This window comes from Pelophylax lessonae (genome assembly GCF_965119305.1).
Source record: "Pelophylax lessonae genome assembly, chromosome: 1".
NCBI classification, from domain to species: domain Eukaryota; kingdom Metazoa; phylum Chordata; class Amphibia; order Anura; family Ranidae; genus Pelophylax; species Pelophylax lessonae.
The window spans coordinates 574,209,477-574,233,771 of record NC_138768.1 but is presented as its reverse complement, the minus strand read 5'-3'; the positions used below and the strand labels follow the sequence as shown (position 1 = coordinate 574,233,771).

Sequence of the window (24,295 nt, the reverse complement as noted above, 5' to 3'; positions counted from 1 at the left end):
ACTGATACTAATTTAAAAAAAGAATCCTGTCCAAAATATACTGACCCTGACCTTGACCCAAACACTGAAACTGCACTGACCTAGATCAAACCTTGATCTAGGTATTTTTTTTATACTATTTTTTTTAATTATTATAATTTTTTTTTCTTCACACAATTTTTATTTATTTTTTCTATCTCTGCAAGGACAGAGAGTGATACAATGTAGCCATTCAAGAAACAGAAAACACGAGGGCAGGCTTCACAATGACTCATCACTGTGATAGCCAATCAGAGGCCATAACAGCGATCAGGTGGCCCAGAATTAGCCGTTCAGGGTCCCGATCATTAGAACGGGGCTCGGGGGTGAGGTATGCAAAAATGCAGCCCCACAGAAAAAAGCCCAGTCCAGTGGGGTCGAATATTGTTGGCGTGAAAGAATTAAAAAAACAAAAACAATGTCCCCTGGTGTAGATCCATTGTCAATCACGACGCCTGCCGCTATCGACAACCTGGAAAAAGAAACGCTCAGCTCGTGCCAAAGGCTCCAGCCATTTGCCTGCTCTGCCGTCTGCCAGTTCTTAAATTACTTGTGGCACTGCCCCCTTGAAAGGTCATCAACCGTTGTATGCTGGGTCAGTGACATCGCCAGGGGAGCGGTGCTTCCAGGTGACGTTTGCCAGGTGGCCCCGCCCATTACCCATTTAAGAACTGGCAGACGGCAGAAGCCTTCAGCACAAGTAGAGCTTTTTTTTTTTGACTGACGATGAATCTACAACGGGGGACATTTTTTTTTGCCATCAAGTGTCAAAAAACTGTCTCTTTCTTGGTGACTTTTTTTTGGTTAATGAGCAGGGGTACAATGCACCCCATACTTATGAGAGGCACAAGTTTCCCCTCCTTTCCCGGCCTGCGCAAATCGTATTTAAAATCTTTCTTCATCTATCAGCAGCCCAGAGAAGAGGGTGGAGAGTTTGCAGGTACACTGTGTGAGAGCTGATTGAAGGAAAGGAACACACCTCTTTCCACACAGCAGAATAACTGTTGTGAATAGAAAGCTCTGTCCTAAGCACTCCTCCCCTACACAAATGTATCTTGTGTTGGGAAAACTCCTCAGAAGTGACTTATGCTGATAACAGAGGAATGAAGCACCAAAAAGAAAACACCTAGAGCTTTGGAAAGAGTTAAGTAAACACTACAGATATAGGTGCTTAGTTCAAATTCCATGACTGGGGTTTACAACCACTTTACTTTTGGAGTGGCCTTACCCTTAAAATCTGTACCAGACTTGAAAGGGCATGGAATGGATCGAGGGGGGACCCCCACGCTGTTTTTTTTTCTCAATTTTGTATTACCGACAATGGGTTTTCTTTTCTTTCAGCAGGGAACCTGCTAAACTGGGTGATTACAAATCTGTATTATTTTGCAAACTATTGGCAGGCATTTACATGCATTTCTAAGCATTTTAGGCCATTACCTGGAGGTTTACACAAATATTATTCTAGAGCAACTTTAACTTACATTGGCAATATCCTGCCCAGATACATGGAATGGGAGCCCTCTGATGTGGATATCATGGACAGGCAATCCCACTGTGAAATCCTGAGAATCCATACATTTTCCAGACATCTCCTTTACATATTCTGGAAAAACAAACAGATCAACATGATGATGAAAAAATGGAGTTGCTGCTTATTTCAACCGAAGAGATTCAAAAGACTGTTCAAAAGGTGTAAAAATCAAAAAGGAAAACTATATTAGCTGCAGAAGCCAATATATTTGCTATTCTTTTGCTGCCGCTCGGCTCGAGATTTTTGACCGAGATTCCCTGACTTGAAGAGGCAAAAAGTATGAGAGAACACACAAAGATGCACTCCTGACAAGCAGGGCATACTTATGTACACCTAGCCAAAAGGCCCGATGGAACCTGCTTCTCATGATCTGGTAAAGCCGACCGAGTATTACGTGAGTAACTCCCCCACCCCCCTTCTCTTCGCGAGAGCCACTCACCTAGTACTCGTCGGCTTTACCAGATCATGCTATGCCTGTCAGGAGTGCACATTTTGTTCTCCTTTGGCATTTTGTTTTTGAACTAAAAAAAAAAAAAAAATATTCAACTTCTGAACCCACAAGCCAGGGTACCAGAACATTGGCCTAGTAACCGGTCTCTTAGCACCTTCCTACCACTTTTGGATGCTTAGGTACTACTGTTTTATACCACCACAAACGAGGAGGGAGGTGTGTGTGTGTGTGTGTGTGTGTATATATATATGTGTGTGCGCGCGTGTGTGTGGCATTTATATATCTTTTATACTTTACAGGGCTCTGGAAATGTGAGAGTTTCTTATGGTATCTATTACCATACTGTTGCCTTCACCTTCTGAATTGCAACTCAATAAATCAACCCTTTCATAAACAAAAAAAATCCAACAATACATATTTGAGAAAAACGTAAATACTTATTTTCCTGATACTCCATGCTGTCAGAATGCCACCCATTTATGAGAAATAAAGCTTCTAGGCTAGGAAACTGACACTTCTCGAAGTGTCATTCTCTTTGGTCCCTTGCACTGTTCACTGGTACCTTACTTCAACCTCCACATCATTATATACAAATGATGTGAAGGTCAAAAGGGGGAACCCCTGAGATCAACACTGGATACAAATCAAGGGTTCATTACATTAGCTGCTATTTTACATACATTTTTTTTTCATGATATTCAGGAGCGGCATTTACCATAAGGGCACTCCTGAATATATGCCTAGGGGGCAGAAGGGTTAAAGGGGGCAGAATCAAACCTTAAAATGTACAAATTGTGTAATATTTAGGTAAATTTGGCTATGGAAGTGTAGGGAGGATGGAGTGCAGTGGATGTTGAGCGGTGCCAGATGGCTCTTTACCGTTAAGAAAACAAAGCCATCTCTGCCATGCCCAGGGCAATTGCAAAAATGTTTTTTTGTTTACGCATCCTTGAAGAAAATATTTAGTGGTCTATACAGCTTTAGAGCCGATCCACACTAGCGCGACTTGTCAACCTGACAAGTCGCAGTCCATTGACCGCTACAGGACCCATTCTAATAGGAGCGACACATGTCACTCCGACTTAGAAAAAGGGTCCTGTACTACTTTTGGGCGACCTCGGAGCGACTTGCATAGACTTCCATTATGTGAAGTCCCTACAAGTCGCTCCGAAGTCGTGGTGCATGGTAATGCACAAGTAGTAAGGAGTCGTGTCGCCTTAGTGTGAACCGACTAATAGTTATACATAGCTTTTACTAAAATATTCAAAATTACACAAGGGGCAGAGCTTGGTCAAAAGGCATGATTATTCAGGTGTGCCTAAGGCAGCATGAAGTCCTAATATGGTCTCCATTATGACCACAAAGCTCAAATAGCATTTTATTTTTATTTGGCTAGAGTACAGCTTCCATAACTGCTGTATCATATAAGGAAGAATAAAAAACGAATTGGTAACCCAAAAGAAACTGCGCAAATGGTGATATTCGATAATAAATTATTAGTCAAATATTGATTATATGTGAGGAATTGCTTCCATAGTGCAAGCTGCAATAAAAACGTGTATACGCATAAATAGTGAAAAGGGTAAAAATATTGCGCTTAAACACTTAAAACACAACCAAAAAAGTGCTTGTGTGCATAAACATATAAATAATAAATATATATACTAGTGAATAAATAAATAAATATATATGTTGTGAAAAGTCCTTAGTGAAATATATCAACAATCCTTAAAGTGCCCAGTGCAATACGGATCTCTCAGCAATGATTGAAAATCACTTTAGCTTCAAGTGAGGGACCTCCACCATAGGGACTTTCTCCACCCAGTGCTCAGGGTAAATACTTCTTACCGAAGCTGGTGGACCCCTTAATTACAGGGGGTCTAAAACAGCATATAAGGTCCACAAATGCCTCCAAGCTATCCTTCAGGTCCCTTAATAAGGCTCAGCTCGCACAAGGAACTCCAAGTATTTCCAGGGTGGTATGGTATGGAGAAAAAGATAAGGAAACTCCGATAGTGTAGTATGTTCTATTATAGGGGTTTATTAATAGAAATGCACTTACTCAAACATCATATACAGAATGCCTTCATGGGGTAAATGCAGCATGGGTTCGGTGTACGGGACGCTCCTCTCTTCCTACGTATCACCAACCCGGAACTCCACGGTCTCACGTTCCCGACGCACGTTTCGTCAGACGCGCTGACGTCATCAGGGGATCATCCCTGATGATCCCCTGATGACGTCAGCGCGTCTGACGAAACGTGCGTCGGGAACGTGAGACCGTGGAGTTCCGGGTTGGTGATACGTAGGAAGAGAGGAGCGTCCCGTACACCGAACCCATGCTGCATTTACCCCATGAAGGCATTCTGTATATGATGTTTGAGTAAGTGCATTTCTATTAATAAACCCCTATAATAGAACATACTACACTATCGGAGTTTCCTTATCTTTTTCTCCATACCATACCACCCTGGAAATACTTGGAGTTCCTTGTGCGAGCTGAGCCTTATTAAGGGACCTGAAGGATAGCTTGGAGGCATTTGTGGACCTTATATGCTGTTTTAGACCCCCTGTAATTAAGGGGTCCACCAGCTTCGGTAAGAAGTATTTACCCTGAGCACTGGGTGGAGAAAGTCCCTATGGTGGAGGTCCCTCACTTGAAGCTAAAGTGATTTTCAATCATTGCTGAGAGATCCGTATTGCACTGGGCACTTTAAGGATTGTTGATATATTTCACTAAGGACTTTTCACAACATATATATTTATTTATTTATTCACTAGTATATATATTTATTATTTATATGTTTATGCACACAAGCACTTTTTTGGTTGTGTTTTAAGTGTTTAAGCGCAATATTTTTACCCTTTTCACTATATAAGGAAGAATGCATGATTAGAATCAGTCCACATTTTACAGAAAGCAGAACATTAGGCAGTATGCTGTATTACCTGGGTAAACCGAAGTGAGGAAAAAAGACAAAAATAAAAATGTACAGCATCTTACCATCTATGTCATTATTTTCAGTGGCTACATCAGCATGCATATCTTTACTGCCATGGTTAAGGGAGATATCTGGTTCATAAAAGTCTTTCATGGTAGGGGCAAATGTAACAGCTTTCTTTCTTTTAAAATTCAGACGAGCATTCTGAATTTCACTTCTTCTGCTTGGAAATATCTCAATATACCTAAAAATGGAACAAAACATGTAAAAAAATAAATAAATAAATTATAAAAAAAAAAAAAAAAAAAAAAAAAAGGTAATGAATGGGCAAGTATGAGTGCTTATTTAGTATTTTATTATAATAATACTTGCTCCCTGATAGTATCGGAGGCAAAGACTTCTGACCAAATCTAGGTACCAGCAGATCATTACCATTACCTGCTGCCAATTTCTTGCTTGTGTTTCTGAAGTGCCTGTTCAGCATTTTCCTGCGAGACAAATTGTACAAATGCCTCCCCAGATTTACGTCCTCTCTGGTCCAAAACAAAAGTTATGCCTTCATCTGCAATGCTCAGTCCTGTAAACATAGCATAACATGGTAAAATTATACTAGAATACAAAAAATAATAATAATAATAATAATAATAAAACACACACACTTCTTTTGCCTAATGTTGAAAACACTAATGCCAAGCAAAGATGATTTCTGGGGAACTAACAGTTTGAAATGTCTTAGAAAACTGCCTGATTTTTAGAGACAAAAGAGTGACAGCAGAAAAAAAAAAAAAGACCAAATGGTCCATTGAGTCTGCCCATTTTATTTTATGGTTTCTATGTCTGTCTCAAGCATGTTTGAATCCACTTACTGATGAACTACTCACTACCTCTGCTAGAAGTCTTTTCCAAGCATCAACTACACTTTCCGTAAAATACTAAGATTAGTTAATGTTTTGATATATTTTTTTTTTTTTTTCAAAAAACAAAAATTGCTTTATGAGTTGCAAATAGTGGGGACAGCGAGTATCCCTGCATAGGATTTGGTAAATGGATGTCCACCAATTAATAAAGATGGCGCTTGAAGCAGTAATAAAGTCTTCTTGCTAAAAGCAAAAAAAGAGCCCCCCAACAGGTTTAAGTCAAAATGTACTAGTATGTACTGCATATTCATATATTATGACGGGCTTACCCACAGAGACCTCCAGCGCTGCGCTGACATTGCTCTCTCTGGTCCCTGGCGGCTTCCAACTTCACCCAGTCTTTTCCAGGTTTCATACACTCGGTGGCTTGAATGGCCAGAGTGCTGTGACGTCACTCCCATGCACACCCGCAGGAGTCACATCACCGCAGCACACAGAGCGAGCCATAAATGTGGTCTAAGCTGTGCATGTGTGGCTCAGATCACGTTACAGGTAATGGTCTCTTCTGTTCTAAAAACCCTGCCTGTCAGTGGATTTTGTCAAACTTGATTTTTCTTCCACTTTAATATACTAACTGGATGCTTTTCATAAATTGCTGACAAAATCTAAAGACCTGGAGCACCAACCATGGGCATCTCTACTCTACAAGGTCAAATGCTTTGGCGGCTTCCACAGAGACCACATCACATTAATGTGCAAAGCATGAAGATTTAGTCAAATTTTTATAGCAGTATTCTTTTCCAGATTAACAGTTTGACTTGGACCAACAACAGAATGAATAACTGTTCAGCCTGAAGGCAAAAACTAGTGTAAAGCCCCGTACACACGTACCGATTGTCGGCCGAAAATGTTCGGCCGCTGAACGATCGGCCGATTTTCGGCTTGTTAGTATGATGCTTCCGACAGCCGACAGCGCACTTTCGGCCGAAAAGAATCTGTCGTGCAGGCATTAAAATTTTTGTTGGCCAAAACCAGAACGGCCGATTGTTCGCCAGTCAATACAGAATTCGGCCGACAGAGAGCAGATTTGCAAGACTGGGCATGCTCAGAAAAGAAAAAAACACAAGGAAAGTTAACCATCACATGACATCACTTCTGCAGTCAGCTGTTGTTGGCCGACAAAATTAGTGTGCAGTCTTTTGCACTTTTCAACAGACAAGACAGCCCTCGGACAAAAGACGGCCGATCGTTCGGCCGACGATCGGTACGTGTGTACGGGGCTTTAGACTAACAGATTCAAATTGACTTGACTAACAAAAATTGAAGCCAAGGTCCAGGAAACATTTTATAGGCAGTTACAGCAACAGTTTTGTTCCTTTTGGGATAAAGATTGTAAGGTTGTAAACATCTCGCTCAGTGGTAATTGGTTTGTCTCAAAACATAACCAACTTTGCCTTAACAGATCTGTCTCTTAAGTGGGGTACACACTAGTAGAAAATCTTTCCCGAAAATTCCCGTCCGAGGTAAAATCGTACGATTTTCGGCTAGGGTGTACACAACTTTAAGCAGCCGATGCCGACATTTTCAACGAGGGACAAACACCAAAATTTTTATCCTATGTCCCCAGGCGACCATTTTTCGTTTAATGTGTATGCAGTATGTCCGCAAAAAATTGGATACAAAAGACCGCGCATGATCTGAAGTTGCTGACGACCCAGAAGTCTAGGAACGAATGTCCCAAAAAAAAAAAAAAATCGGATGAGAAATTTCGTGAACATTTATGCACTGTCGACTAAAAACGGTAATGAACGCCAAGCAAGAGAGAGAAAAATCTGAGAATATTTTGTCCGATTTCCGTCAAGTGTGTACAGGCCTTTAAAAAGGCAAGGAAGCAGTTGACCAGCTGAGGGTAGATACAGTAGAGTGTGTGCTAATGAGGTCAGGTGGTCAACTCCTTTCTGTGTCTTGACCTAAAGTCTGTCTAGAAAGTAAGGCAGAAGTGATGGTGCAGTGTTTTCAAACAGCCATGAGGACAGTGAGGTAAGCGTGTGTAGAATAAAATGGAAAGCTTTTTTATTTTTGCAATAGTACATTAATGCTGTATTGGTACATAAGGGAGCTGGAACTTAGAGAAAAAAAAAACGAACAAAGGTGAACTTAGCCTTTAAAGGAAGTTGAAAAATAACAGACTTACTGGCCAGATCCCAATAGGAGAATAAAGGAAAAACCTAAAAAGACAAATACAGCCACCACATCAAAGAATCGGTAGGCTGCAATTTATTTGATTTTTGTTTTTGCGTTTAATACCACTAACTACCTCTAACAGTCTGCACAATAGGCATTCTCATGAGGCCCCCTAAAACTACTAGCAGCTCGTTAGTGCCAAGAGATTTACCTAAGCAAAAGATACCACTACCATTTGTATTTTCTCCACCAAGATCAGGGACTCTAACATGTCTGAGATTGAGCAAGTGTGGAGCTGTAAACCTTTCTGTAGAAATTCTTAAAGGAGAAGTCCACCCTAAGACTAAAATCCCTGCATCTACAGATCTCCATGTTGTAACACTAACCTATCTAGCCCTGTAAAGGAAAGAAAAGAAATCAGTATTCTTACCCTTTTTTGAAGCCGATCTGACCAGATTCTCCATTGGCAGAAGCTCTGCAGAGGACACAGCCGACAACGGCTGTAAAATGAATGGTTGAGTGATGTCACCCATAGTTACAATTGGGCTTTCATTGTCAGCTGTGTCCTCTGCACCTGCCTCCACAGTGAAGCCACCGCTGAGAGCTCAGCGTGGGATCGGGTCAGATCAGCTTCAAAAAAGCTAAGTATACTGATTTTGTCCTAAAGCCCCGTACACACGTACCGATTGTCGGCCGTAAATATTCGGCCGCCGACCGATCGGCCGATTGTAGGCTTGTTAGTATGATGCTTCCGACAGCGTATTTTCGGCCGAACAGAATCTGTCGTGCAGACTTTAAAATATTTGTTGGCCGTCACCAGAACGGCCGATTGTTCGCCAGTCAGTACAGATTTCGGCCGACAGACAGCAGATTAGCAAGACTGGGCATGCTCAGAAAAGAAAAAAAAAGACACAGAAAGTTAACCATCACATGACATCACTTCTGCAGTCGGCTGTTGTTGGCCGACAAAATTCATGTGCAGTCTTTTGCAGTTTTCAACAGACACGACAGCCCTGGACAAAAGATGGCCAATCGTTCGGCCGACGATCAGTACGTGTGTACGGGGCTTTACAGGGCTAGATAGGTTAGGGTTAGAACGTGGAGCTCTATAGATGCAGGGATTTTAGTTTTAGGGTGGACTTATTCTTTAGAACTGCAGTATTTCAAGAGGGGTCATTGATGTGGTGTGTTTTTTTAGAATATCAGTTGGACAAATACAAGGGTTTATGGTTTTCTTTGGAGATGTATGCCTGCAACTTACCACACTTTCCTCCGTGTGCAAAAAAAAAAAAAAAAAGTGTGTTTTAGTTACCCATGCTTTCTCTAAAGTATCTATCTTTACAGTGAACTTGTGCTTTGCAAATACACACGTTCACCTAAATTCCTCCCCTCCACATAGTTTAACCTTCCTTCGGATCCCCTTATGCACACCTCATCCACTGGGAGAATGAAGAAAGCTCCTAGCCCTCATGTGACAACAGTGGACCAGATCACTAAGAAACAGTGTTATGTGGCAGGAATGTAAGCAAGTCCAATAATCCAGTAGTACCATGTATTTCTCTGCTCTCCCAGCAGCTGAATAAAGCAGTGGAGAAGTGAAAGGAGAGGAGTATGTGCTGCTGGGAAGGGGGGTTTGCAAGGGCAGTGCACAGGTTTACTTTGAAAGACACTGCCATCTTTTCTATGTTAGACAGAGTGACTGTCTCTGCATGAGGCAGCCCGCAATCCCCTTATATTTGCCTTACCTGCTCCCTATTGCAGATCCATTTTAGATGCTGTGAGAAGGGAGCTGCAAGGTAAGGCAAGTAATAAGGGGGTCGGGTAAAGTCTGTTGCAGAGACATTGTCATTTTGCCCTGCGTAATGAAGGCAGCATTGACTCAGCTGTTTAAGCACATTTGCTTTGGCAAAGACATACGCTATCTCCAAGAAATCTTCACCTAAAACACTATATTAACAGAATACACAGAAAAATAAAAACATACATAAATTGTCAAATCAATATCATAAAACAGTGATAAAATCACCTGAAAAAAAATTCATGATGTCCTGTTCAGTACAGCTGTAGGGCAAACCACGAAGCCTCACTGTGGCATCATTTGGGCTAGCAGGCAATGCCTGTGCAGACTGGGACATTGATGACATTCTAGTCGGTGATGTAGAAGCCTGGATTCTTTGCAATAGTAACTCTGCATCCTTGTGGCTCATTTCAAACACTGCAATATACCAAACGGACTGCTTAAAGTAAGCCCACGATTTTCCTATTCAGACATAATACTAAAAACCACAACACCACAAATGAAATGAACTATTGAAAGCCAAAATGATAAACACACAAGAAAAACACCTATTTAGGATTGGAGAAAGGAAAAGGAATTGGTAGCACTCCAGGTTGAGTCAAAATCCAGATTTATTGACTGGACATCCAAATTATGACAATCGTGACAAGGTAGACGCGTTTCACACACTGTGTACTTAATCATTACTTTTGTAATGAAACGCGTCTACCTTGTCACGATTGTCATAATAATTTGGATGTCCAGTCAATAAATCTGGATTTTGACTCAACCTGGAGTGCTGCCAATTCCTTTTCCTTTATCAAGTTTTCACGGAGGCGAGCCGGGGCATGCACCGGTGTGAGTCATCAGGCAATTACACCACCTTGAGCAGTGAGTCCTTGTCTGTAGGATTGGAGATCTTTTATGCCTTTTGCTGGCCAAACAATTGGCAGTTTTGTTTTCCATTGAAAATTATAGATATATATATATATATATATATATATCTATATATCTATATATCTATATCTATCTATCTATCAAGATCTCCATTTCCGCCAACCAGCTTACTGCAAACTGAGACCCACAATTCTTTTTCCCCATTTTTCAAGCAACAAATTTCACTATGAACATTGATCAAAACCACCATTATTTCAAATGAAAGGGATTTTGAATACATTTCCAATTCAGTTTAGATCACTTGTTTACTTGAAAATCGATAAACAAATGCCGTGTGTAGCTGTGCACTGATCAATTACATGCAACAGTTTTTGAATCTTATTTGAAAAAAAAAAAAAAGCTGCAATGTGAACAATCCCCATTAGAAATAAAAAATGCATCTAAAAAGCCCTTCTGCTTTCTTTGCATCAGAATCCATTGATATGCTTCAAAGACAAAAGTTAGAAAATGTCCTCACATGCTCACCTTCCACATAGCGTTGCCCCATGTACTTTTTGTGCTGTTCCAAAGCTTTCGTCAAGTCATCTGCTGTTTCAAATTCAATGATTGCATCTCCTCGTGGCTTGCCATCTCTGTTGAAGATGAAGTGAACTCCATCTATACCATTACATACATTGCATTCTGGAGAAAAAAAAATATAGATGGCCGAAACAACATATATTATTATAATATATTTTTTATATAGCGCCGACAGTTTACGCAGCGCTTTACAACTTGAGGGTAGACAGTACAAATACAATACACTAATACAGTAGGAATCAGAGGACCCTGCTCGTTAGAGCTTACAATCTAAGATATCATAAACAATAGGTCCAAAGCAGAAAAAAAGAAAAAACACAAGTTCACCTTTGCAGAAATTGTAGTAAAAACTATTTGTAGTAAAACTAAAAATGACTATCAACATGCCACTTTGTTCCAGCAATGATTTCCTTTGCTTGCTTCCTATACCCTAAACACTAATAATTTCCTGAGCAAAAACATAAGTATGGGAAAAACAAGCATTTTAGGTGTACCGTTTCAGAGATTCTCAAATGCATTAAAATTATTTTTGTACAGCAGCAACTATTTAATATAGTTACAGAGGTAAGCCCTTTTAAGAGCATATCATTAAAGACCTACACAGAGACAGACACACACAAAAACACACTTGTGAAAACCCCTTGGGTGCCAAAACAAAAATTTAAAAGATAAAATTTTCAAAAATGAAAAAAAACTATGTTGTTGACCAAATATGGCATGAGTCCATACAAGGGCACTGACATCACCAGCACCCTGCCCCTTTGTTTGTGTGTTGAAGTGTGGGAAATGACCTGACTCAGGTAACTGGAGAAACAAAAAAAGCGTGATTTTGATGTATGGATAAAGATGGGTCCAGAGAATGTCCAAGCCCATATCTAGTCCATTATCATTCAACAGAAGAACAAATCTGCTTTGAATCTAGGAGCCAGCTTAAAAAAAAAAAAAAAAAAGTTGTCTTTTTTTTTTAACAAATCTTTTTTGCTATACGGGGGTGGATGTATTGCGGCAGTTCTGCGGGGCATGGTGGGGGGGGGGGGGGTTATCCTGGTAGCGGCCCCTCCTGGGGACCCCCCGATGCCACTGTCTAATGACCCCCCTGGGGGATCCTGGAGACCGCATGGTGTACCACGGGGGCCACCATTTTGCTGTAGTTTCACTCCGCATCAATGTAAAAATGCAGAGTGAAAACACAGCTAAGACCGAAGTTCCAGCAGGGAACTAGGTCCTACTGCTAAACTAGGCAAAAACAAACTGAAGCCTACAGGAGAGTGTGTGAGTGTATGCTTGCAGGGACGGCCCCATAGGCGTGGTAAAGCTTTTTCCTGCCTAGTGTTCTACTCCTGTAGGGGGCATTATATGGAGCTGCGTCTGTCAATAAGCGATATAGAGAAAATCGATCTTTTTTTTTTTTTCTCACTTTTTACTTCAAAATTTAGGCCAAAATGTATTTTGCTACGTCTTTGGTTTTCATGAAAGTTATAGTCTACAAATGACGATATATATACTGGAATTTTTTATACTAGTAATGGCGGCGTTCAGCAACACTGGGTAAGAAGGGGTTAACATATGGGGTAATCAATCGGTTAACTATATGCCTAGGGAGTGTAATGTCACTGCACTGTGTACCATTTTACTAAGGGATGTGCCTTTGCAGGGAGACAAACTGGTACATCCCTGCTGTCAGTAGAGATTTCGTGTCACTTTCTCCAACGATCGGTGGATCACAGCCCTGAATCTTTGGCCGGGACCCAGTGATCGGCATGTAAAAAGAGCCAGTGAGACCGCAGCTGTGTGGGCGTGCACACTCCATACCCGGAAATGCAGAATCATGAATTGCTCACGCCCATGCCAACAGAGAATGGGCTGACGAAATCCCAGGGATTTGTCGAGCCATGCAGTAGAACATATTGAAAAACGTACCAGAAAAAAAATTAAGCACATCCTCTGCAGTGCAAGACCAAGGTAGCCCTCTAGCACGCACAATGAACATCTTCTTTGGGTCTCCAGTTACAGCATGTGGATCATACTCTGGTAAGGGAGGATACTCATCAACTGCACTTGACTCACCAAAATCCTAGCAAAGGAAAAAGGTCACAGATTAGAAAGGATATTTTCTCTAAACAGTTTAATGATGTGAGGAATATTTCTTAATATTGTTTCTAAAAGGATTCAAAACAAAAACATAAAACATGGATAAGATTAAAGACCAAGAGATTCAGCACTGTGTGGAGAAGCACTTCTAGCCTGGAGGGGTAAAGGATGGTAAGGGCCCAATACTGCCAATCAACTTGTTGGCAAAGTCTCAAAACAGCAATTTTATTCTACTTGTGTTACTGTCCCTTATGAATGACCACTACAGCAATCCAAAAAGTTAGACACAGGAAAGGTAGGGATGAACAAAGCCATCGAATTTGTCAAGGACTGTTTGACTTTTCTCAGTAATGACAACAGGACCTAGGGAGGATGTTTCTGGGGTGTTTGGAAGTGACCAGGCAGTTGCCCAGTTACCAGATCACTTCCTTTTGACAGCTGGCAGTCAGCTTTTTAGATATCTTTAATAATGCTCACAATGGCAAGTGTAGCAGTGTGACCATATCATTTTGCAAATCAATGAGAAAATCTTCAAACCGCCAGGATATTTAATGCAGAAGAGAAATACTGGGGTTGATCTACTAAAACTGCAGCACTCAGAAGCTGGTGCAGCTGTGCATAGTAGTCAAATCAGCTTCTAACTTCAGCTTTCACAATAAGTGTAGATTCACACTGAGGCCGGTTTAATAGCTGAACACGCACTATTTCGAACCGGAACTTTCAGTCCGACTTCGGGGGCGATTTGCGGGTTCCTGCACAGATGTCTATTGAAACCGCCCCCTGAAGTCACCAAAAAGTAGTACAGAAACTACTTCTAGGAATCGGTGCAGAGCCACAAAGTCAGGGTTGCACAAATTTGGACAGCCAAATCTGACCAATGGGAACGTGGGCTAAAACCTGAAAGCTGATCGGTTTCTATGCAGAGGCTGCACCAGATATTGCACTCTTCAGTTTTAGTAAATAAACCCTAAGTTCCATTACCTGCCTGTATGCCCTGAAGTGCACACGCAGCTCATTGTACAAATTTTAGGAAATGCCGAGATGAATGAACTCCCATGTATATGTCATCTCGGTCGGGCCAATGAAAATGACCAAAGATTGGTACAAGATGACAGCTGCCAGGGTGGAGCTCTGGGACACCGTAAGGGCTGGAGAGGAGACTATAGATCCGCTGTAAGGCATTCTTCAGTACCCCCAAGTATGCCCCATCTTCCCCCTGCAATCTCTATATATCTTGAGTGTGCACAGATACGCCACAGGTTTTCAGGACCCAGCAGAGACCTGTGACATTTGTTCACACATGGAGGTGTACTGCACACAGGCATAGAAAATGCCCACACAAGGGCAGATGTGTCACAGGTTTTGAGACACATCTGCATACATGAGGAATTCCACAACACGCATGCCAGTAAAAGCGTCTACTATGATGTGAGATGTGGACATCCCAGAAGGCAGATGTCATTCTTATGAAGGCAACAACGGTCAAAAACGTTCTAAGAAATTGGGAATGATCATCCAAATGTTGGGGGAGCCAGGATGGGAAAGGGAAGTCCAGTCAAATCCTAACTTTACTGAAAGCGGAGTTCCACCCATTTTTGTGGTTGTTAAAAGTAAGCTGCTGACAATTTAGACTCGGTTCACATTAGCGCGACTTGTCAGCCTGACAAGTTGCGCTCCCTCGCGGTCCATTGACCTCTACAGGACCCGTTCTAATAGGAGCGACACAAGACGCTCCGACTTAGAAAAAGGGTCCTGTACTATTTCAGGGCGACCTCGGAGCGACTTGCATAGACTTCCATTATGTGAAGTCCATGCAAGTCGCTCCGAAGTCGTGGTGCATGGCAATGCACAAGTCGCCCCCGAAGTAGTAAAGAGTTGTGTCGCCCCAGTGTGAACCGACTCTTAGCAGTTGATATTTACTAAAATAGTTGCATTTTCATTTTCTGTGGGAGAGACAAGATAAAGTGAATGCAGGGTCCTGGGTTTAGTAAGCTTCCAGGTTCTGCCAAAAATTGAAATAATGGTTTTGGGTGAACTGATCCTTTTCAAAATGGCTCCTTACTCTAACCACTAGTCAGAAAGGAGTGCAATTTTTTTAGAAGTAAATATAATGTAACCTGAGGATCCAGAACACATTTTTGATTTATATTTTTTTTTTTCATGATTTGCTATGAATACTACTTGAGCTTGATTGTGAAACTTGAATCCTTGTTTTAAAATATATATATATTTTTTTTAACCACTTCTAGACCGGAAGGATTTGCCCCCATAATGACCAGACCATTTTTTGTGATTTGGCACTGCATTACTTTAACGGACAATTGCACGGAAATGCGACGCTGTACCTAAATACATCATATTCCCCAACAAATAGAGCTTTCTTTTGGTGATATTTTATCACCTCTGCGATTTTTATTTTTGTAAAAAAAAAAAAAAAAAAAAAAAAAAAAAAAAAAACGCAATAAGCATATTTTGATTGGTTTGCGCAAAAATTATCGCGTCTAATAACTATGGGAAAGATTTGTCTTTTTTTTTTAAAACTAGTAATGGCGGTGATCTCAGATTTTTAGCGGGACTGCGACATTGCAGCGGACAGATTGGACCCCTGACATTTTTTACACTTTTGGGGGGGTCAGTGACATTACTACAGTAATCAGTGCAAAAAATATGCACTGTTACTGTAATAATGACATTGGCAGGGAAGGGGTTAACAGTGGGTGATCAAGGAGTTAAATGCAAGCCTAGGGGAGTGTTTCTAACTGTATGGGGATGGGGATTGTGAAACGAGCACAGAGACCTGTGATCATTCCGGAAAGAACAACGGTCAGCTGTGGTTACAACAGCTGACCGTTCTCTCAGCGGGGATCATTCCAGCCTCGTGCATCGTAATCCCTGTTGCCGAGTGGGGGCGGGAGCCCGCACGCTTGCCCCCTAGCTGCAGGCGCCCGGCCGATGTAGAGCTACCTCGGTTTGCACAGGAGGGACTGCCTGCCACAGTAAATCTGCGGTCGTTAGGAAGTTAAAAGGGAAAAACAAGCTGCTGACATTATAAACACACACACTCACCTGTCCCATGGTCCAGCGATGCAGCTGGTGGGAAGCCTCGGTTCTCTCCCTCTTCTCCCCGCGGCGCCGGCATCTCTAGTGTGGGCTCCTGGCTGTGAAGCCGCAAGCTGCGAGTTGCACTGCGTGTACTGAGTGGACTGGCAATCTTCTGGGACCAGTGTTATTTCCCAGAAGATTACAGGGAGAGAGGGGAAGAGGAGAACTTCCACTCAAGACACCTAGGCAGCCCAAGCAGAAGAGGGAGCGGGTGGGTACATGGCTGTGACAGCTTCCGGGTTCACAGCCAGGTGCGCACTGCGCATGTCGCTCTGTGTGTCGTGAGTGGACGAGCAATCTTCTGGGACCTGTGACATTTCCCAAAGGATTACAGGAAAGGAGGGGGAGAGGAGAACTTTGACTCAAACCACATAGGCGGCCCGAACAGAAGAGGGAGCGAGTACTTGTCAAAACTAGCTTCCATTTTTGGGTGGAACTCCACTTTAACCCCCCAATTCTAAACCTATTCCAACTACCCTGTAAATGGAAAGATGTCTATACTTACCTTATAAATTTCTGGCTACGCCTATGGGAAGTCCCTGGGGGTATACCCGCTCTCTTCCTGCATAGGATGTCAGTTTTGTATCAAAGCAGTGTCAGAGAAAACACCAACCCACCCAAAATATTAGAGGGGCGGGTACTGCGTCTGTCAATGAACCTAAGAGAAAAAGGATTTTACAGTAAGTCAAAAATCCAGTTCTCTCTATCCTTCATTGACAGACGCAGTCCTCTGATGCATATCAGTAGGGACATCCCAAAGCAGTATCCAAATGAGGGGTGGGAACAGTAGAACAAAAACAGTCCCCAAAGCCAACAAGGCCAACCAGGCAACATAGGACTCATCAGACCAACCAGATGAGATTCACCTGAAAATCAAACATGAACACTCTCAAGGAAGGCCAAGGGGCCCTCTAAACAGTAGCCTGAAAAACTTTGTGGCCAAAAGAGGCATCCGCAGATGCCAGCACATCCACCTTAAAAAATTTGGTAAAAGGTGTGAACAGACGACCAGGTTGCCACCTTGCACACCTGAAGCACAGATGCCTGATGGCGAAAAGCCCAGGAGGCACTAAGCGCCCGAGTAGAATGCGCCTTGACAGGGAAGGGTGGAACCTGACCCTTAATGAAATAAGCCTGCACCACTGTCTGTCTGATCCATCTGGAAATAGTCGTACCAGACACAGGCAGCCCTTTCTTTGGGCCATCCATGAGCAAAAAGAGCGAGTCAGACTTGCGAAGAGACGCAGTCGACGCCAAATACACCTTGATCGCCCAAACAACATCCAGGGTATGGAGAGCAATTTCCTTAGAATGTGTAGGCTTAGAACATAAGGAAGGTAACACAATGTCCTAATTTAAGTGAAAACTGGAAACCACCTTCCGCAGGAAAGATGGACTCGGCCGAAGTACCACCTTATCCCTGTGAACCACTAGGTAAGGAGGACAACGCCACCAGTTCCGACACCCTGCACGCAGAAGTGATAGCCACCAAGAAGGCCACCTGAGACAAGGTAAGCAGGGGGAATCTCCCGAATACTCTCAAAAGGAGGTCTCTGGAGAACTGGCAGCACCAAATTAAGGTCCCAAGGTGGTAACGGGGGGGGGGGGGTCACACCGGAGGTACAAGTGTCGCACCAACTGGATGAAGTTACGCACCAGGGAATGGGTGGCCAATGGTCTCTGGAAGAAAATAGCCAAGGCCGAGACCTGGCCCTTGATAGTATTCAAGGCCAGCCTTTGATCAACTGAAGGAAGGAAAGCCAAGACCCGAGCCACTGAACAGGAGCGAGGGTGGGTCCTGAGGGACTCACACCACGCCTTCAATGTGCGATGATAAATCTTCCTAGAAGTTGCTTTTCTCACCTTCAGCAGAATGGGAATTACTGAAGCAGACAATCCCCTGTCCTTCAGCACCTGGCTTTCAACAGCCAAGCCGTCAAAGCCAGCAAGCGTAAAGCAGGATGGAAGATTGGCCCCCTGAGACAACAGATCCTCCCTGAGAGAAGTCTCCATGGGGCGTCTGCGACAAGCTTGACCAGGTCGGCGTACCAAGCTCAATGAGGCCAGTCCGGAGTCACCAGAATGACCGGAATCCCTTCCGCCTCTATCCTGCGAAAAGTCTTGGCAGCAACTTGAGAGGAGGAAAAAGCATACATCAGTCGGTGCTGGCCCCAGGGGGACACGAGCGCGTCTGCCAGAAGTTCCCGAGAGTGTGCCACAAACCTCTGTACCTTCCTGTTGATTTGAGACGCCAACAGATCCACGTCCGGAGTGCCCCAACGAAGGCACAACTGCTGAAACCCCTCCGGATGCAGGGACCACTCCCCTGCATCTAAGGCCTGGTGGCTGAGGTAATCCGCCTGCCAATTTTCCACTCCCGGAATGTGGACAGCAGAGAGAGCTGGAACATGGTGCTCCGCCCAACGTAGAATGCCTACTACTTCCAGGGCCGCAAAGACACTCTTGGTGCCCCCTTGATTGATTGATTGATTGATGTAAGCCACAGCCGTTGCATTGTCTGATTGAATGCACACTGGACAACCCTTCAGACGTTCGGTCCAGTGCGCCAGGCAAAGCCGCATTGCTGTCAGCTCCAGGACATTGATCAGCAACCGAGATTCCTCCAGGGACCAGACTCCTTGAGCCGAGTCCTGACTGAGGACCCCCCCCCACCCGGACAGACCTCAAATCCGTGGTGACAATTTTGCAGTATATAGGGAGAAAGGATTTTCCCAACTGAAGCATCAGGGACCAAAGCCAAAAGACCAGGGACTCCCTGGTCCTGTGGCTTAGCTGAATCCGAAGGTCCAGAGAAATCGGGTGTTTGTTTCACTTGTGAAGAATTTCCCTTTGAAGAATAATCGTGTAGAATTGAGCGAAAGAGACCGCCTCTAAGGAGGACACCATCAATCCCAGCACTCTCATACAGGTCTGAAGGGATGACCGGTCTTGGACATCAACAGCTGAACCGCTAACTGGAGCTTCTGGAGTTTTTCCGGGGGAAGAAACACCCTGGCTAAGGACGAGTCCAAAGTCAGACCCAGATAGACCAGTCGCATGGAAGGGGGTCAGAGACGACTTCTGAAGATTCACAACCCACCTGACTCCTCCAGAAATCTCACGGTAGCCCCCAAGTTTTCCGTCAGTAACACAGGGGACTCCGCAAGGAGAATCTGATTGTCCAGGACCGATATCCCCGCTGCCGTAACAGCGTCAGGACCGGGGCCAACACTTTTGTGAAAACCCGAGGAGCGGAGGCGAGACCAAAGGGTAACACCACAAACTGATAGTGATCCTCTACCAAGGCAAAACGAAAAAAAACATTGGTGAGCGGCACAAATTGGTATGTGAAGGTAGGCATCCTTGATATCTATTGAAGCCAGGAAATCCCCCTGACGTAGGGATGCCACCACTGTGCGAATAGTTTCCAATTTGAACTTTTGAGTGCACACGAACACATTCAGTGCCTTCAGATCCAGGATCGGATGCACCTTGCCCTTCTTCTTGGGAACCGTGAACAGGTTGGAATAAAACCCGTGAAAGCGTTCCGCATGGGGAACCTACACTATCAAACCCTGCTGTAGCAGGTCCTGCACCGCCCCATAGAGCGCTCACAAGCGATCCGGGGACAGGTGGACATTGGAAGGGAAAAACCTGACCGGAGGAACGGATAGAAACTTGATCTTCCACCTGGACTGCACATCCTCCCGGACCCACTTGTCTGGGATCCGAGCCAGCCACAAGTCCGGGAACAGGCAAAGGCGCCCCCACCCCAGTCACGGGTGAGGACGCACCTTCAAGCCGAGGGGGCCTTGTCCACAGGCCTAAAGGAACCAGACTTCGGTTTTCCAGACCAGGGACGCTTGGAACCACCCGAGGGAGCCTTGAAGGGCTTTGCTTTATCGGCTGCCCCCGAGGTACGAAAATATTTTCTGTGAGCCGAAAAGGACGGACCCCACTACGCCGAGGGTCCTTACCCTTGTAAGCCTGCTGAAGAAAAGTATTCTTACCCCCCCCCCCCTGTAAGACTTTTAATGATTTCATGATTCATCCAGGGTAGCGCCAAACAGACGGTCCCCTTCAAATGGGAGTTCCATCAAGGCCTTCTTAGGAGCCAGATGCGCAGACCAACGATTCAGCCCAGAGCATACGCCTGATGACCACCGCCGAAACCAACAGGCGACCCAATAGGGAAGCAGTGTCCAGCGTGGCATCGCAAGCAAATTGCAGCCCCTGCACCATCTGGTCCAACAGTTCCCCAAAGGCAGGAGGGACAGGCTTGCCCTCCACATCACAGCGTAGCAGCTTCACCCATTTAGTCACCGTTTGCGTGACAAGGGCCGCAGTAAAGGCAGGCCTCAGTGCAGTCCCCGCCAGAGAGTACATGCTGCGGGCCACAGCCTCCGCCTTCCTATCCTCTGGGTCCTTAAAGCACGGGGACTCTCCCACTGGAATAACGGTAGCCTCAAGCCTGGAGACCGGGGGATTCACCTTAGGTGGTACCGACCACTTCTCCCACCAGAGACTCCCGAAAAGGGGTAGCGCCTCGTAAACCGTCTAGACACCCCAGGGGAACGTTTTGGCCAATCCCATTCTTTTGCGAGGAAGCCAGCAAAATAAGTGGGGAAAGGAAAACCACTTTTCCACCCTGGAAGGCTCATGGGTGCCGAAGGCAACCTGTGCCCCAGTTGCAACGACAGCCGCATCCTCCAATTTTAGGGTTTCACGCACAGAAACAACCAGTATGTCCACCAGCGTCTTATCTTGCGCAGCAGTAGAGGTAGAGATCTCATCCTATCAGAGGAGGCATGGCGCGGGGTACCAGACCCAGCTGGGGTACCCACGTCTGTGATGGCTGAGTCAGACTCAGATTCCGAGACATCAGAGGAGGCAGGGGTAGGTGCGAGTAGTTTCTTCGCACCCCGCCCTCTAAAGGCCACCTCCACCCGGGACACAAATGCTTCCAGGACCGCCGAAATCGCATCGGTGGACAGTTGAGATCCAGAAGGCCCTGTGGGGGTCAGGTGGGGACACATGGTCTCAGGGGTCAATATTGCACTAATAGAGCACGCCAGCAAACTTTGAGAAAAATGACAGAAAACACTTTTTTGTTATTAAAAGAGCGTCCCCACAGCGCTACAGTGCCCCCCCCAGAGGTCAGGCAGGCGCCAATGAACCCCACAGAGAGGGAGATTATGCCCCCAGAAAGCAGGGAAGGAGGAGGGGGGCACAACAGGACACAGGGAAACCCAGGAGTGCGAGGGTCCAATCATCCCAGGGAGGGGCCCGTGTCCACCCCACAATCTACCAGGAAAGAGGGGGGGGGGGGGGGAGGTTTACTCACTGTACCCGCAACACAGGCGGGCGCCATCTCCTGACAGGACCCCTCTCCACTGAAGTGTGAGGGCTGTCAACCAAATAGTAATGCTGCGACATGGGCCTAGACCCTGTCGTGTGCGACCTGACGAGACGTTTAACTCGCGGGGCCAGTCCCCGTCCAGTGGGACTATGTCCTGGCCGACCCAGAGCAGAGCTAAGGTCTGCACGCGCTCACTGGGGGGTGACCCCTGGATCTAGATATCCAGCCCGTTGCCCAGTCCGGCATGGTTGCTTGAAGATCTCACATGAAAAAATTCCGGAGAAAAAGGCTAGCTAAAAAAAAAAAAAAAAAAAAATCTACATAAAAAAATACTTCTATGCCAGGACCAAAGATCCCAGCAAGGAACTTGGTCCTTACTCCTGACTAGGCAGAATAAAACCTACATCCTATGCAGGAAGAGAGAGGGTATACCCCCAGGGACTGCCCATAGGCATAGCCAGAATTTTTTTCTGCTTAGTGTCCTACTCCTGTAGGGGGCGGTATAACCCTACTGATATACATCAGAGGACTGCGTCCGTCAATGAACAATAGAGAAAAGTGGCTAGGACAGGTGGAGATACATGAGGGGTGACAGAAGAGGCTCTTCTCTTCAGGAGTCTGTCTCAATAGGTCACCCACATTGATATGTGGCGGCGATATATCAATATCTTTGTCCTTTGGTCGGGTCCGATTGGCCTCCTGAAGGAATTTGTTCAGACTCTGAATAGGAACACATTCAACTTGCACTTTACATTTACGTTTGACGATCAAAGAATCTCTTTCCTTGATCTTGATATTTACAGAGGCCCCAATGACAGACATTCTAGCCACCACCTTATATAGGAAACCAACATCAACCAATGCCCTATTGCATGACAATAGTGGACATCCGAAACATGTGATTAAGGAAATACCTATAGGTATACTGCAGAATTCGCAGAAACTGTTCAGAAGATACAGATTTTGAGCTACATGCCCAAGACTTGCAACTACGTTTCTCACAGAGAGGTTACAGTAAAAGAAGCCTGAAAACGGGCATATAAAAAAGAGCAAAAGGTAGTCCTTGTGACTATGAGGATATAACGTTAAGTAAAACCAGATTGATTACAAAATTTAACGCACATTCAGAGCAAATTAAAAAAATCCTGACAAAGCATTGGCAACTGTTAGCAAAATACTTACTGAGTTTGTAGATTCTAGACCTAATGTTGCATATAAACGCAATCAAAGATTTGGTGACCTTGAGTCACTATCGGAGAGGCAGAAAGAAAGATCCATGTCAGATTGCCGCTTGGTACCTTTGCATGAGGAAACTGTGGGTATTGCTCATACAGTTTGGCAAAAAAGTATTTAGTCAGCCACCAATTGTGCAAGCTCTCCCACTTCAAAAAGATGAGAGAAGCCTGCAATTTTCATCATAGGTATACTTCAACTATGAGAGACAAAATGAGAAAAAAAAAATCCAGAAAATCATTGTCTGATTTTTAAAGAATTTATGTGCAAATTATGGTAGAAAATAAGTATTTTGTCAATAACAAATGTTCATCTCAATACTTTTGGCAAGTCAAATGTTTTCTGTAAGACTTCACAAGGTTTTCACACACTGTTGCTGGTATTTTGGCCCATTCCTCCATGCAGATCTCCTCAGGCTGTCGCTGGGCAACACGGACTTTCAACTCCTCCAAAGGTTTTCTATGGGGTTGAGATCTGGAGACTGGCTAGGCCACTCCAGGACCTTGAAATGCTTCTTACGAAGCCACTTCTTCGTTGCCCTGGCAGTGCGTTTGGGATCATTGTCATGCTGAAAGACCCAGCCACGTTTCATCTTTAATGCCCTTGCTGATGGAAGATAGTTTTCACTCAAAATCTCACGATACATGGCCCCATTCATTCTTTCCTTTGCACGGATCAGTGGTCCTGGTCCCTTTGCAGAAAAACTGCCCCAAAGCATGATGTTTCCACCCCCATGCTTCACAGTAGGTATGGTGTTCTCTGGATGCATTCTTTCTCCTCCAAACATGACGAGTTGAGTTTTTACCAAAAAGTTCTACTTTGGTTTCATCTGACCATATGACATTCTCCCACTCCTCTTCTGGATCATCCAAATGCTCTCTAGCAAACTTCAGACGGGCCCGGACATGTACTGGCTTAAGCAGGGGGGACACGTCTGGCACTGCATGATGCAGGTCATTCACTAAGTCCCCCCGTGTGGTTCTGGGATTTTTGCTCACCGTTCTTGTGATTATTTTGACCCCACGGTGTGAGATCTTGCGTGGAGCCCCAGATCGAGGGAGATTATAAGTAGTCTTGTATGTCTTTCATTTTCTAATAATTTTTCCCACAGTTGATTTCTTCACACTAAGCTGCTTGCCTACTGCAGATTCAGTCTTCACAGCCTGGTGCAGGTCTACAATTTTGTTTCTGGTGTCCTTCAACGGCTCTTTGGTCTTGGCCATAGTGGAGTTTGGAGTGTGACTGTTTGAGGTTGTAGACAGGTGTCTTTTATA

At 44.4% G+C, this 24,295-nt stretch overlaps 1 protein-coding gene across 1 annotated transcript in view; it reads right to left on the bottom strand.

The window, feature by feature from the left end:
* The window catches only part of GRSF1 (G-rich RNA sequence binding factor 1), a 49,922-nt gene that overhangs the window by 11,392 nt on the left and 14,235 nt on the right, over positions 1–24,295 (bottom strand). Inside the window, exons 2-7 of the mRNA XM_082244206.1 lie at positions 13,157–13,310; positions 11,183–11,338; positions 10,010–10,198; positions 5,381–5,519; positions 5,005–5,186; positions 1,500–1,621 (exon numbers count right to left, since the gene is read on the bottom strand). Coding sequence (XP_082100332.1) covers positions 1,500–1,621; positions 5,005–5,186; positions 5,381–5,519; positions 10,010–10,198; positions 11,183–11,338; positions 13,157–13,310 — 942 coding nt within the window. The remainder of the gene's footprint in view (positions 1–1,499; positions 1,622–5,004; positions 5,187–5,380; positions 5,520–10,009; positions 10,199–11,182; positions 11,339–13,156; positions 13,311–24,295) is intronic.